At 35.5% G+C, this 16,442-nt stretch overlaps 1 protein-coding gene across 1 annotated transcript in view; it reads left to right on the forward strand.

Moving 5' to 3' along the window:
* LOC140162659 (mitochondrial basic amino acids transporter-like) overlaps positions 1–10,111 on the forward strand; it is a 62,426-nt gene extending 52,315 nt beyond the window's left edge. Inside the window, 3 exon segments of the mRNA XM_072185965.1 lie at positions 4,175–4,258; positions 9,109–9,621; positions 9,623–10,111. Coding sequence (XP_072042066.1) covers positions 4,175–4,258; positions 9,109–9,621; positions 9,623–9,880 — 855 coding nt within the window. The 3' untranslated portion in view covers positions 9,881–10,111.
* The last annotated feature ends 6,331 nt before the right edge of the window (positions 10,112–16,442 follow it).

Raw genomic sequence — 16,442 nt, forward strand, 5'->3', positions numbered from 1 at the left:
ATTCTGATTACTGAAGCATGTCTTTCTGATATCAAATAATTTTAATTTTTGAAAATCACAATATAATACAAATTTTATGACAAATTATAAAAATATTTATTGATATTTTTCAAGTTTTTGATATATAACAGTCCTCGAAGTAAATTATATAAATCTAATGATATATTCTTAAAGTGTATGTAGCAGGGAGGAAAAGCCGACGGTCAATTGAAAATTTTGACCTTTCATATTTAAGATATGGATTTTTTTCCCAAAAAACCTACGAAAGGTCAAAATTTTCAATTGATCTTCGACTTTTCATCCCACCTACATACACTTTAAGTATAAATCATCAGATTTATAAAGTTTACTTCAAGTACTGTTAAATATCAAAAATATAAATTTTAATGATTTGCCATAAAATGTGTATTAAATTGCAAATTTCAAAAAATCAAAATTATTTGATATCAGAATGACATTCTTCGTATTCAGAATGCAATTTGATATGTCTGATGTGCTCTAATGTCCCAAAATAAATACTGTCCAAACGCTCATACCCCAGCCCTTAAAAGTACAACTTACACTACATCTTAGGCTGCAATAAAATGTACAATATAACTAAAAATTTTAAAAAAAAATTAGATCAATTAGTTTAGAAACAAATGGGTTTTCAGATTAGATTTAAAAGTGGCCAGACTAGTACAAAGTTTTACAGGTAATTGGTGCCAGAGAGCTGGCACAGAATTGCAGAAGCCATTGTCCCCATTATGTCATGCGAGTTCTAACACTCATCCCCATATGTTGTGTGAGTTCTAGTACACTCAAGCAGACTGCCATCAGCATGTGAACGTAGGAACATGTATGGCGACTAAGTCGCCAATAGTCGTTAGTCGCGACTATTACTGATAGTCGCGACTACGACTATTGAAAACCAAAAGTCGACTAATGCAAGTATATTTTTGTGTTAAAAAATTACTTTAAAAGTGCCAGTTATTCGCACCAAAACCAACCAAATACTAACATATAAACTGCGAAGAAACGAACGAAGATCGCTATTGGAATATTGAAGGTTTGAGAAATTATATGAAGTTTCTTGTGCTGTTGCTGGAAAGTGGCAAGTGAATTTAATTGAACAGAAAAGTTAGGTCTATATTACAGCATTTTACAGTCAAATATTTGCATCGCCACCGTGCGATACAGTGTAGCAATTTGTATCGCAACAGTGCTGGTTTGTGTAGCAAACTGTGATGCGATGCCGGCAATCACGGGTCCTGTAATCATGCATTATAAATACTAAATTGCCACCAATCTTTCACCCGATAGTCGCGACTATAGTCGTAGTCGCGACTATTTGCTGTCGACTAGGAAAAAAGTGATAGTCGCCCAACTCTAGAACATACCATCAGAAAATGTGCAAGTTTTTAGGAGACTTTTCTTTATTAGCCCTAATCATAAATTGCCAATAGCCTATTGTAACATATCCAATCATAAAGAACTTTAGAACATAATATGAAAGTGCAAACAAACTTTCTTCTATAAGTCATTGATATTATCTGGGACCACTCCCTCAGTTAGCATGGTTTAATAGGGATGTTCCCGTGTAATACCCCAGGGAGGGTTGAGTTTTTTTTAAATGGGTTCTTGACATTAGGTTTATTTATCCTCTGTCACAATGGCATTAAGGAATCAAGTTAGGAAAGCTGCCAAAAAGTTTTGAAAGAGTTCATATACTGTATTGCTTTGATTTTCTTTATCCTGAAGCGAACTTGGAGCAGTCAGGTGATGGTGTTGACCTCTGACCTTGGCTAACTTTCAAGGTGTTTGTACAAGGGTTCCATTTCTTCACGTTGTCAATCTGCAAGGGTGGTGGGGTGTTGATTGTGGCATTAGGTAATGCGAAAACCCAGGAGTCTTGTCAAGAGTCAATAAACTTACCAAATCTGGCGTGTCCAGGTTTAACAACCTTTTTCTTTACCAAGTCAAAATTTCAGATACTCCCCTCAATATCATCCTCCTCAGTGGAAAGGCAATTTTACATGCGTAAATAAATATCCACACCAGCTGTCAATTTGGTTATATAGAGCGGACATGCATTTAAATTTTTCATCCATTTGCCTGTTTTTCTTACTCAGGAATTGCTAGGATGGTCCCGATAGCTAATACTGACCTCTTGTTTGCTTGAATTTTGTTTCCCATTCTATATTGAAATTGTGTATTTGGGCCACTGGTATTAGTGATAATTGATGAATCTAATCTACTTTAGTTCATGAAAAATCACCACAAATATCAAGGGGATCTTACCATTGCAAATGTGTGACCGAATAATAAATGTATTATTATTATTCTTAGGATGTAAAATGCTGTTAGCTTATTCACTAAATATTCAGACCTTTTTGCAATTCACACAACTCCAACAATACTAGCTTCATGGTCCGACATGTGTACCTAGAGACTGTATCTTGCACTTCCCACAATGCATTCCTTCTCTGTACTGATTTGCCATTCAGTGCAACATGGGTCAATGGTGACAAAAATACCTCGATTAACAGAGCTCATAATCAGTACAGGGAAGAAATGCATTTTGGGAAGTGTAAGATATGTTCTCTGACATGCGCTGTTATCATGCTATTTAGGAAGGGGCTGTGTAAGTATAGAAATTAATTTTGGTCATTCAATGGAAAATATTACCCATTTTCAAAATTTGCATTGATTGCACTATGCACAGGATAAAAAGAACATTATCTTGTCTACATCTAGTTCTGTCAGTGAATATTCTTATGGTTTGAACCTGTGGCATTTGCCTGCAGTCAAGTTATGAAATTGATGCAAGGATTAGGATGATTACATTATTAATGCAACACTGACAATATGGTAAGGGAAACCTTCTCAGATGATGTTGACAATCACATGTATAAGTCCATACCAATATTTGGTTTCACCTCTGTGCATATTAGACATTAAGACCAGTAGGAAGATTATAGGAGGGGGTTGGGGTCAACCAGGGGTGTATTCAGAAAACATACTCCCCAAGGGGTTAGAAGCATAGGGGGAGTGGCTGAAGGCTGTTTTTTTTATACTTTTGGCTTAAACCCGGAGTTCGAGCTCCCAAAGCCACCATTCCCCACCCCTCCCAACCCCTGGCATGCACATGTCAACCCTACAAATGAGCAATAAAAATCATATTTCTGACCCCCACTAATGAACCCCCCCCAAAAAAAAAAAAAAATAATTATAAGCAATTTTTCTTTTGTATTTGCTTCAAAAATATATTTTGACTCTCCCAGATGATAATTTTAACCCTTCCAAATAAAATTGATCAAAGCTAGGCCACACTGCCATCCTGGAAAGTCATCTTTCATCCTGACAGCGATTCCGGTTTTGCTTTCTATCTGATTTCCGAGTGATATGTAGTGGGTACATCGAGTGGATTTTTTTGTAAATGCCACTGTCTTCACAGACTGATTTCATACCTGGGTTGCCAAGTGGACATTTTCACCAGATTGTAATGTTTGTGTCATTTATGAGTGTAATATAGGCCTATACTATATAATGATGTGAAAATAAAACAAGCTCGAAAATATTTTCCCTCATGGAAGATTGCATTATATAAGAATTACATCACTCCAATTTTGTCAAATTTTACATGAAATTGTGAAAAATTCAATGTGTGAAATATTGTAAGTTTATAAGGAGAATCCTTTCCCTGGATACATCCTAGAAGATGGCGGCTAAGCATGTCTAGAGATGTTTTTCAAGCATTATTAGTTTGATCAGTGTCAAGTATACAGTGTGTTCAGAGAAAAATCAGCAATATATGGCTTATATCAGTTATAACGGCTTCCTTCTGTGACATTTCATGATGTTGATTCTTTATTTTTGTGAGTGTGTCTCTAGTCTAACTTTAAGGAAAATCCCTTACGCGGATACATCCTAGAAGCATGCCTTGAGATGTTTTCAAGCATCATTAGTATGATCAGTGTCAAGTATACAGTGTGTTCAGAGCAAAATCAGTAATAGGCCCAATATGTCAGCGTAATTTTTTTCTTCTGTAATATTTCATGACAAAATGTGAGCGGGTTGATTTCTTTATTTTTGTGAGTGTGTCTCTAGTCTAACAAGATTTTATTAATTAAACCAATGCATCTACAGTAGTAACTAATCATTCATGTCTTGTGTTATGCTTTCTTTCTACCAGGTGCGGCTTCAAGTGCAGGACTCAAAAGCACCAAGATACAATGGCATCAGTCATTGCTTTATCAAAATCATCCAAAAAGAAACGGTTAGTATTATAGCACTGTTGAAGAATCATTTCCCAACCATGAGAGTTTTCACCATCTTGGACGATGGCTGTGAAGAGTAGTTGTTTTAAATTAAAAAATTGAGTAACATTAGTAAATTTTCCTGATAATGATAAAAAATATGCTGGCAAATGTGTAATTTTTGTGACCAGGCATAGTTAACTAGGCGTTTTCATCTTTTTGGTGCAAACTTATGTGTAACTTCAGCAAACATTTTAATAGGCAGAATACACAACTCTGAAAGCTATTTATGTGTCACACACACCTGGAACCAGGCCAAAGTTAAAAGAAAATTTCTCTCGTGTTTGTTTTTTTCCTTTTTTTTTTCAAAGAAGTATTTAAAGGTAAAACAATCTTTGCACAGTAAAATATACCAATACTAAACAATTTACCTAGCATAACCAATCTTTCTTTATTGAAAAGTGGTGTGCACAACCCAATTGTTATAATGATGGTAAATTTGAGGCAATATGTAGGAATTCATGAAATAGTCACGATAATAAATATCTAGGCTAGTACATGTAGCTTTGTGTTTTGCAAGCAAGGAGTTCAACAAACTTCAGACATTCAAATATGATGGGGCAAAAATGCAAACTTGAACCAAATCAAATTTTGAATTTTATATTCAAGTACAAGAAACTTTGCAATTTGAGCTCAAAACAAGTTTAAATTCAATTTTGGTGCCGAATTACGCACTTGTACACATTCACAAGTTTACGCAAATAGAAGCCAAAGTTGAGATAACCTTAAATAATCAGCTGACTGGCTGCTCAGCTGATTTCCAAAGACTCTCTTTCAACATCAGCTGTTTCCCAATAGAATGAATAGCCCACATCAGCTGATTTTTCTCACAAAACAACGTCAAGCGCAAACTTTCAGTCTTTTCAATCGGTATTGCACAATGTTTATTAGTTGTAGCCACCGCCAAAGATGCCCATTGTGTGATGTTGTTGTGGAAACAGGAGCAAAACCAGCAGCAGCCTAGAACCAGGAAATCTTTCACTGCTTCTCAAGTGTAAATGAGATGTATTCACATGTTGGCCATAATCTTAAGATTTTTGAAATCTTAAGTTTATGCTTTTTGTGCTAGTCATATTATAAATAGGCTTCAACATGAAAGTCCAAGTTTTAAGATATTTTCTTATACTATCAAGAGCTATTTCAAGAAGAACCACTGAACCAATACTAAGCTTGTTTGTACTCATTTTAATGCATTTCTCATGCTGAATCCAAATATGGACAGGAAAATGTAAAATTCTAAAAGTTGCGAAATTTTATAGAAAATTTGGAACTTGTCTGCAGTCGACACCAGTGGGGAGAAGGTTAAGTTCATAAGTAAACCTTATTGATAAGCCTAAATGTGAGCTTTGATGAGCTGCCTTACAAAACATAAATGGGCTGATGTCAGTATTGAAAGTTTTCTTCAACTGAATGATTATTTACATCATTGTTAAATACAGTGTTGATGGTACTACATGTACTATCAAATCGAAATCCTTTTGATCACAAATTGCAAAATTCCTCTTCCATACAGCTGGTCAGACACAATTATTTGTTTGTTTGTTATTATAAAAGCGGAATGAAACAGAATTGAAGATAAGTGCAAGGAAGAGGATGCCGCTCCCAATAAATCATGTGAACAATTTTACTGTCAGCCTTTGGGTAAAATTAACCTATATCAAGTATGATTGCTACCTATAGTTTTCATAAAAGCAACTGCTTACAAAAGACAACAATAGCATCCTGTCTTTGAGCAACAGATTGTGGTCATTTGAAATGAATGTAAATATTGAGGATGTAGCGCAAGAAAGGCATATCTGCAATAGCTGCCTGGTGTCATATGTATACAATATAGAATGCAGAAACGGTCCAATTATCTATAGGGCAGCTATTGCAGATAGGGTTTTCTTGTTGCATTTGGAAGTGATCGTTTCTGGGGGGTACTCAGTTTGGTTTGGGTAGGGGTGTGCCACTGAGAATTTGAAAGTGGATCCATCAGTATACCAATTTTGCAAGAAATTTGACCCATCGATATACCAAATGTCAAAATTTTTGGCCAAATTTAACACGAATTGTTGGATTTTTTGACAACTTTTCTCCCAAATTATGGGTCAATTTAAAAAAAAAATTGCTACAGTGAGATGAATTGGGAAAATTTTGAAAAAAGGACCATCCATATACCAAAATTGGCCATTGATATACCAAAAGGCCGAAAATGCTACCCATGTTTGCGGCACATGTCCTTGTATGGTCATTTGTACTGAGTACCCTCCCCCAGGTCGTTTCTTCAAGTAATATCATGGATAAAAAATGAGAATCAATCATTTGCGACAGTTTGTATTAGCAAGTAATAATTCCTCGGGCTTCTTCCCTACTTACACCAAATAACACCAAGTGCACAGAGGAAATGCTGAGTGGTTGACAATGGCTTAGCGAAATGTCACCAAACAGGTGGAACCTTTACTTATTGTGTCTGTGCACAGATTTTCTCTCTAGGATCTAACGATGGTCTGTGTGAACATAGCTTTTTACTGTATTGTGTTCCTTCCCCGCCTTAGGGAGTCCCAGGGTACCAGTCTGGATTTAAAGTAAACTACCAGAATTGAATGAAAAGTTGAACTTCTTTTAAAGAGAGTTTGATTCTACTGAAAAGCCTTTCAGAAGTACATGTAAACTCAACATGAATGGATTTTTGATTTTACAAGTTTAAAGGGGGGATGGATTTGCTAAAAATGTTCAAAATGGAAAATCTTCTTTAGCTCTGGGTTCACATGTGTTACGAGTTAAAAGCGGAAACAAATTTTGCACCCCAAAGAAATAAAATTAAGAAAAACTGCACATCGACTGCTCGGTGCCAGAAGTGGGTAAGTACAATAGCTGCCCTGTGAACATTTGGCAATTTACACACAGTATATTGTACTCATCTACACCTGGCAGCTACACATGGCAGCTATTGCATTTACCCACTTGTGGCACTGTGCAGTTGATATGTCTCTGTTTGGTGTGGTCATGCATCCACTTCAAGGAGGCCCAAAGAAGATAAAATTACTAGTAATGCATCCTTTTCATTTGTTGCAAATATTTATGTAAGATGCATAATGGATTTGTATTTTCTCATGCATATCATTCCTTGAATCTGATGGCTTAAATTTAAATATCAAAAGGACGTTATTTGATTAAAAGTTCAGAATTGAGATCTTGCTTCCAAGAATTCAAACTAATACATCTTAATCTACTCCTTATTAATAATAGTACATATGCTTAAACTCCAAAATACATGTATTGTTGTAGATTTAATTCAACATTTCTAAATAATATTATCTATGGATTATGTAGAGTATGTTTCCAAAATCATGAGATAGGTTTATCCACTTTGACATTTCAAATCATAGTACATAATAAATCCCCCCTAGAAAAGACTTATCCTGCTTAAATGTGCTTGGGGCCCTAATTAGGTTCAATCCTTTGGCTGTACAGTATTAGTGACAGTATTCTGTGTTTAGCATGGGTATAATGTTGCAATCGGCTAGTCCTGTCAGGTAGAAAGTTGTTTTGCAAGCAACATACCTCAAAGCTATGCCTTATTTTGTTCGAAAACAAAAGAAAGAAAATAAAGAAATAGTTAAGTAAGCATGAAAGGTGAAAAGAGAATGGAAGGTTGGCAAGTTCATATTTCATTTTCTTTATGTAATAATAATAATTGCATTTCTGGAAAGCTCTAATGTGCTATTTCAGTTAAAATCCATACATCCTCTGTGGAAGACATGACCTTAAACTCAAACACAGGGAGTATGAATATCAAATGGAGTCACCCATTCAGGTAGGCCTATTTGAAATTCAGACTCCATGTGTGGGAGATTAAGGTCATGTCTTCCATATGGGGTGAATGGTTTTCAACTGGAATAGCCCAATGCATGAATAGGGATTATTAAATTGAACATGGTTGAGCTTAATTTCATTTCGTATTAGCAATAATTACAAAGACTGCAGTTATACAGTAATTTATTTTTATTGCTGTAATTAAAGCAAGCATTTCACACCCAGCTTGGAGCCAAGGTAAATTTATATTGATAAAAAATTTATATTGATAAAAAATATAAGGATATAAAATTGGGTTTTACATGGTTAGATCAGGTCGGGGATCAGGTACAGGTGTCGTTTATGAATTTGTTATATATTTTGTACTTAAAAGTATTTTTTCACATCATAAAAGAACATAAAAAGAAACTTCCACCAAGCAATACTGATACTTTCCTATTGTATATATATATTGCAAGTAGTCTTTGACAAAGACTAATGTTAGGGCTATATTTGAATGTCACCACCTACCGCAACTTTACATTTATTGTAGAATAAATAATTAATCAACAAATATATAATTTTAAACTTATAATTATTATTGGAAAATGTGTTTCAAATTTGTGATGTGAACAGGGTTCCTGTGGTCCTTGAAAGTCCTTGAATTTGAAAACACCTTTTCAAGGCCTGAAAGTCCTGGAAATTTGCACACGGTCCTTGTCCTTGAAAATTGGAATTTTACCTGAAGTATAGTTTTGACAAAATTTGGGGAGTGGAGAGGAGCTGTCACTTTAATTAATATGTGCCGCATGGAGAGCCGCATCATGATTTTTGTGTTGTGGTAAGTCCTTGAAAATCATGTTTGTGGACCTTGAAAATCCTTGAATTTTAAAGGCTTCAAGGTGCGGGAACCCTGTGTGAAGTGTCAATCTGTAGCTTTTAAGTAAATAACATCATGTGTGAGCAACATCACTGAAAAAGATCAGCTTGAAATCTAACACTTAATCCATTTTTTCTACTTCTTTCATTTCAGCCGTTGGGTTTATTCAAAGGAATGGCATCACCTCTCCTAGGTCTAGCAGCAATCAACACCATAGTGTTTGGCGTACAAGGGAACCTCATGAGACAATTTGACAAACCAACACCCGTTATATACCTGCTATCAGGCGCCGCTGCAGGTGCCGTGCAGACAGTAGTAAGCGGTCCCATGGAACTCGCTAAAATTCGTATGCAAATGGAAGGGGTCGGTGAAAAACATTTAGGTAAAAAATCGCATTACAAAGGATCTGTGGACGCTATCAAAAAGATATACAAACAAGAAGGCTTAAGGGGGTGTTATAGAGGATACACACTGACTTTGTTAAGGGACACGCCAGGGTTCGCCGTTTATTTTGCAATGTATGATTTTTTGTGCAGACAATTTGCAAGGAGGAGTGAAACGGGAGAGATTGGTATCGGCTACCTCTTGCTGGCCGGTGGACTCAGCGGAATGTCTTCCTGGATCATGTCGTTTGCACGGATGTTATGAAAACAGCGCATCCAAGTGGGCCGGAGTTGATGGCGTTACTAAGTACCGTAGCACCTTGGACGTTGTAAGAAAAAGCTACTTGAATGAAGGCGCCAAAGTGTTTACTAAAGGACTCGGAGCAACGCTACTAAGAGCGTTTCCTGTAAACGCTGCAACTTTTACAGTTGTGACACTAACACTTCAAATGCTGGACAGACGGGCCGAGCAGCGGAACACGCTATCGGCTCAGAGCAAGGAACGTCAAACAGGGTCTGTGGCTGCGGAAGATAATTCATGAAAACCATACTTTTTAAAATTAACAGGTGTAAATTATTTCTAAAATTGTGTGAATTTTAAGTATTTTGAAAAGTGTAAATTATGAGTTGCAAGTTGGAATACTTGTAACCTCTTGCTGAAAGTACTCCCAAAGTTTGTCAGGTTGATTCGTCCAAGTTGAATTCTTTGCTAACTTGGTGACCACTACTCCCTCTCGTTATGGATGGCTTAATTTGTGCATCTAATAAGCATTAAGGTGGTTCTGGACCCATTTTGGAAGTGCTCTATTTATGTTTTAAACATATTAATTGAGTAGGGCAGAGAACACTGATCCATATGCCTTTTGTTTGAAGCTAATCGGACATACGGTTTTCATAATACATACATTTTAAATGTCTTTGTATTGTATTGTTTTTATCAATAATCAATACAGTTAATGAGCTAATATGACTTGAAAGTGCTCATTAATATGTAATTTTTGCCAATATTTTGCTAAAATCCAATGCATAAATGTTCATAACATTTTTATTTAACAGAATATTGGTTTCAAACTTGGTCAAAGTGTTCCTAATGACTTCCAGATAATTTATGCATAATTAATGAGCTAGCCGCCCTAATTTGCATAATTAATTAGCATTTATGCAAATTAGCTCATTAATTATGCAAATATGCAAATGAGGGGGCGGCTTCACTATATAATACATTAGAACATAATTATTAGAAACACTTTGACCAAGTTTCAGGGCAAAAGTATGCAAAATAAAAGTACCATGAACATTTATGCATTGATTTTTAGCAAAATATTGGCAAAAATTACATATTAATGAGCCTTTACAGTCCTTTTAGCTCATTAACTATATTGATTATTGATAAAAACAATAAGATACAAAGAAAATATAATTTGATGTAGTATAGAAACCGTATGTCCGATTTGCTTCAAACAAAAGGCATATTGATCAGTGTACTTTACCCTACTCTATTAATCTGTTTAAAACATGCTCAAAGCATTTCCTTATTTCTAGAAAATGCATCCAATACCACTCAATGGCTACGGTCATACGAGAGCCTTTTCGGCTTGATTGTGTTCCAATTGATTTAGGATGTGCATACTATAATTGTAATGTGTCTTGTCTCATAAAGTTGAGAGTAACGCCATGTTGTATTTCACAGTGACAGATTGCAATCGGTTGTTATGCAGTTGTGTTGTAACAAACAAATCGCCCTTCTATGTGTGTGTATGTACTCCCTGCAGGATTAGGCTAGCATGTGATTCAAATCTGCCACTGCAAAATCCAACATGGCTTTATTTTCAACTTGAGAAGAGACAGATTATAGTGTATGTACATTCTATGCTGTTTGAGTATAGTAATCATCTTGCTGCTAGTGAAGGATAGGTTTATTCACTGTGCCATTTCATACCATGATCAGTGATGTTTATAATCATGTTTAATTAATTAAATGAAATATTTTATTGACCCATACTTTGATTGACCTCAGCCTGAAATGACTCAGCTGGTCCAACAGAACTGATTATAGCATCATGATGACATCAAACCACCATCCTTCATTGATTATGATTATTGTACTTGGGAAATTATGGCTCAATGACAAGCAAAATGTCCCTGTGATTCTGATCAAGGGTATTATGCAGAAACAGATAAATGTACAATGTTATTATAATATAAAGCGATATATTCAGTGGTATCTTCATTATAAAATACTCAGTAATCTGTACTAAAACCAAATGTATCTATTGTACTGATTTAGCATGCTACTCTCTACTACTGTTCATATATTTAATTCTCGAGCACAACATGCGCATTTGAAAGCAACAACATCTTGCAAGTGCATGACGTTGTAAATTATGTGCATACCAATTAAACCAATTGTGCTACGCAATTTGTTTTGAAGCAGCTGTTCACCAGCTTCTGTGACATACATATATACACATGCCTTGACACAATGCCAGCTACGTCACTACACCATGTGCTCGGGACTTAAATATAGGAACAGTACAATGTTGTGACTCGAGTGTGGCAAATTTCGGCATTCCAGTCCCATCCAGTTGTGTCTGTATGCTATATTACAGGATACAACCTGGATTACCTGGTCTAACCAAGCCAAAACTGGTGATTCCAAATTGTGACCTTATCTGCTCCACTCAGGCCAAAGTTGGAAATGTTGAAAAATGAGTTACTACCATTACTAATTTGCTCAGTACCTACATTTACTGATGTTAAATCACCAGGTCTCTTGAATGTACCTGTTATATGTCCATTTTCTTTTCATTTTTTCTCGCCTCTCTTTTTGCCTATATCTCTGTTTCATTGTTGCCAACTTTAGCCTGATTGGATCAGATCTGGTCACAAATTGAGATACAGGGAAAATAAGCTGCAAGAAGCAAGAAAATACACATACAAGAAAATTGCAATTGCAAAATCTGTGTACCATAGTTAACTGAGACGAATATAACCCGAGTTATATTTGTCTCAGATAGTTACTGTGCATGATACTAACTTTATTTTCAAAATGTCCTTCTTTGGCTGAATTGGATGATCAGATGGTGTCATACTAGTATGTACCATATGATGATGGTAATGAAAACCAAAGAATGTATGATGCCACACTTAAATATAGGAAAAAAATCGTAAAGTAATATACATGTATAAAAGTCTCAAAGTAACAAGATAAGCTTCTGAATTCTGACGAGGGCTGTAGCTTATAATACAGCTGAAATATTTATACATATTTGTGCTGAAAGCTTGTATTAACTGTTAGGTATAAGATAAGTTATTCACTTATTGTGACGATGATTGACTATTCTTCTGCAATAGATCAGTGTTGAATCAACAAATCACATTTAATTTGAAAACTGATGTTAACACACAGTGGTGATGTGTATCTGCAACCAATTTATTAAGATTTTTAGCAATCTTCTGACCTGACCAGTTTTGAGCATTGTGGGTGGTGAGTCATCTAAAGAAGTTTGTTTGTTTTTCAGTTGGTCCATGTGGAGACACACTTTGACCCTGATGGGACCAGCTCAAGCACAATGCTCAAGCCAGGTTGAAGCATACTGACATATATGGAAAGAAAGAATCAGAATTGAAGATTAGAAACAGGGAAAAGAAGACCACTCCCAACAAATTATATGAACAATTTTGTTGTCAGTCTTTAGGTAACTCAAGAGATAGGAAATTGCGAAGATTTTCAGCTTTACATGTGACTAATTAATACTGTCATTAACACTTCTGATGGACTACAAGGTTCAGTGAGCTCAACTCTGTAGCAGTATACGTCATACATCAGTCAATCAGCCCTACATTACTATGCTTCTATTTACTGTTGTGTCGTGTCAGACTGTAAACCTGTCACTTACACCTCCACTTCGGACACCTTGCATGCCACAAGTCACTGATTGGTGATTGTGTCCAGGACATGAAGTTGTGTGTCACTCTTCAAGAGAATTGATGATTAATTGTGCCATTTAAAGCAGTTTCATTGTGTATTGTTTTGGACTGAAATGGTTTTTGAGAAAGCTTGTTTGTACTGGTTTGCAGAGAATATATTTAGTTAACCCCAATTTGAATAGAAGGTTTGAATTGAATTTGCCAAATATTTTGGAAATTGTCATGCACATGAATTCTTCACACACATGTATTGCATGAATGAAATAAAATAATAAATAAATAAATTTGCAGGGATCAAGCTGGATTCTTTTAAAGACCCTATACATTTTATACACCTGATCATGGTCTTAGTTCATCAGACTTTTGAGATTTTCCACCTTGCACGCATATGCGGAGTGCAGAGTGGTTGCCAAGCCCAGGGGGTGGTGGTCACCGACTTGCCGTATTCAACCCATATGTGCAAGAGAGTTCAACATACACTCAATATAGAGCAGCCGCAGTATATGCATATGCAGTCATGAAAATTTTCAGTGGTTTAGCTGATTTCAGCGGGTTTTTTTTTTGGTTGTTTTTCAGCCTATTTCTGAACCAAATTCACAGAAAATGGTAAAAAAATATGGTTTTCAGTGTTTTTTTCCAAGACCAGTTTTCATGCCTGCATATGACAACCACTCTTCACTCCGCATCCCCATGTTTAACTAAACCACATAACTGCACATTGGATTGAACAATGCTTACATGTATGCTTTCTTAAACACTTATGGTATGAAGCCTGTGTGTTACTGTTAGGATTGATCAAAGTACACATACAGAGACTACAACACAATAAGTGTATTCCGAGTTGATTCATACTGGATAAGCTAACGAGAATCCATTTTGATTCCTACCAAGTGTTCCAAATTTGAACTACCTAGACAATCTTATGGAAAGCCATGGCACATATCTGTACTGTAGCCCTTTTATCCTTATCCTGCCTAATGCCTAATATAAAGTTATAATGCTTAAAACCAGAAATTAGAAAAGTGTTTTAAACTGCATGCCGCAACCAATGAAAACAGATTGAGTAGACTAGTAGAGTGAAGTGCATGTGTGTTTCATATGTATCATGTATAACAATAACTTGACAAAAACAGGCACATCAGAGCCAGACATGTATTGTCCAAACTTTGTTTTAGTTTCATCATTTTTTTATGATGAACAATAGCAGCGTACCAAAAAAACACACCAATACGCCATATTCTTTTTTAAGGTGTGTGTAAAATTATAAGAGAAATATAGGTTTGTAAGGTCCTGGTGAGGTGGAATTTGCAGGATCTTTTTTACAGACATGGGCTGTTCTGGTTGAAATTTGTACACCCTATGGAAGACATGACCTTAATCTTCCACACAGGGAGTGTGAATTACAAATGGGGTTGCCTGAATGGGTGACTCGAGGGGTGTATGGATTTCAACTGAAACTATAATTTGTGGTCATTTCAAAAGGACCCATTGTTGCATTTTGAAGAAGCAGAAGCTTCAATAACACATCAAAACTATTGGGTACCAATTGTTTTGATACACCCTGTATCATCAATCAGAAATCCAGTTTTCCTGTTTGCAGCTGTGTATATACCGCAGCTTTACCAGTAGTATCAGTAATAGTGCATTGTAGTAGTATCACTTTAAAATATCTATAATTTTGTCATAAAATGAGTGAAGATGCTGATATCAATACAGAAAAATAAATAAATATCAGTCAACATAGAGCCCAATCCTAATTCAATTTGTAATAATAAGTATTTATTTGTTTCCCGTCTGAGAGTGAGAACAACAGATTGTCAGACATACAAAATTTCATAGAATTGGAACGTATGCCAGCTTGTAGACAATGTAAGCTTACAGACAATGCGACCTACATAATTTCCAAATAGTAATTGGCTCATGATGCTTTTTGAGAAAGCTTGAGAACAAACAAGTATTTTATATCAAGCTCCACAGTTGGTGCCATATTGTTGCTGATATTTTGTAATGTCAGGGTGTGCTGTTGTTAATTGGAAATTTCGATATACAACAGAAGTCCAATAAAATCATATTTCTATCTGTGTAGAGCTAAGAGGGCTTTTGACCATTATAGACCCTATCATATGCTACGTCACTCCTCATTTAAATCAAATTTTGTCCACCAGGAGGCCTTCACAGGGCAATTTGCATGGTACTATAATAAAACAGAGTGATAGGTATGAATGGTTGTGGAATTGAACTAGAGACCTCTTCCTGTGACACTTAGAATTGTCTACCAACATAGCTGCCATTTTAATTGTTATGCCATTCTTGTTTGTTTATTCGATAGGGTCTATAGACTTGGAGTAAAACTAACATCTATATCAATATTATTTTTTAACATTTCTGTTACATGAACTTTCATACATGTAAAACTCATAATATCTCTGTTGTAATATTTACTCAATAAATGGAGTATGAACTATTTATTCAATTGATATGGAAATATTTGAATTGTGAGAACAATTGCAAACTTGTATATCTTTATTATAACACATAGACCCCACCCTTATGGTGCCCAATAGCCAAATATGTGAAACATTGAGCAAGTAAATTCCAGAGGTGCCATACACCAATTTTGAAAAAGAAACACACACAAATAACGTAATGCCGTAAAGTAGAGTTAGTAAAATAAATATACTTTAGAGCATTATGTTAGTCTTGTGCATATTTTTTTTCTACTTTAAATGCTGATGCAGTGTATTTTCTACTTATGCCATTTTAAAGGTACTTGTGGTCAAGCTGTAAAAGGTAGTAAATATAGGAATATATCTCAAATTGAAGGATTTACCCTTTTTTCCTTCTTCCTTAATTTTTTTAAATAGAAAAGTGGTGCAATCTTGATATGAACGTGCCATGTTGCACGCAGTCCATTGGTTTTGTAATTGTGTGATTGGTCAATAATTAAATAAACATTTTATTAAATATCTTTATTTGCTAAGCAATATCTGTGATTCAAGTAGGTATACAGAATTTGCAGAGTATTATTTGATGGTCAACACAGGTTGTATTTGCACCTGATATTCTTGATAATTTATGTGATGTAATCGATTATCGACCTTGGTTTGCATTGCAGGCAACTTTATTAGCACCCAACTGAAATAGAACTTAAAGGGGCACTTCGTGATCCACAGC

Source organism: Amphiura filiformis, chromosome 1, assembly GCF_039555335.1.
Source record: "Amphiura filiformis chromosome 1, Afil_fr2py, whole genome shotgun sequence".
Taxonomy (NCBI): domain Eukaryota; kingdom Metazoa; phylum Echinodermata; class Ophiuroidea; order Amphilepidida; family Amphiuridae; genus Amphiura; species Amphiura filiformis.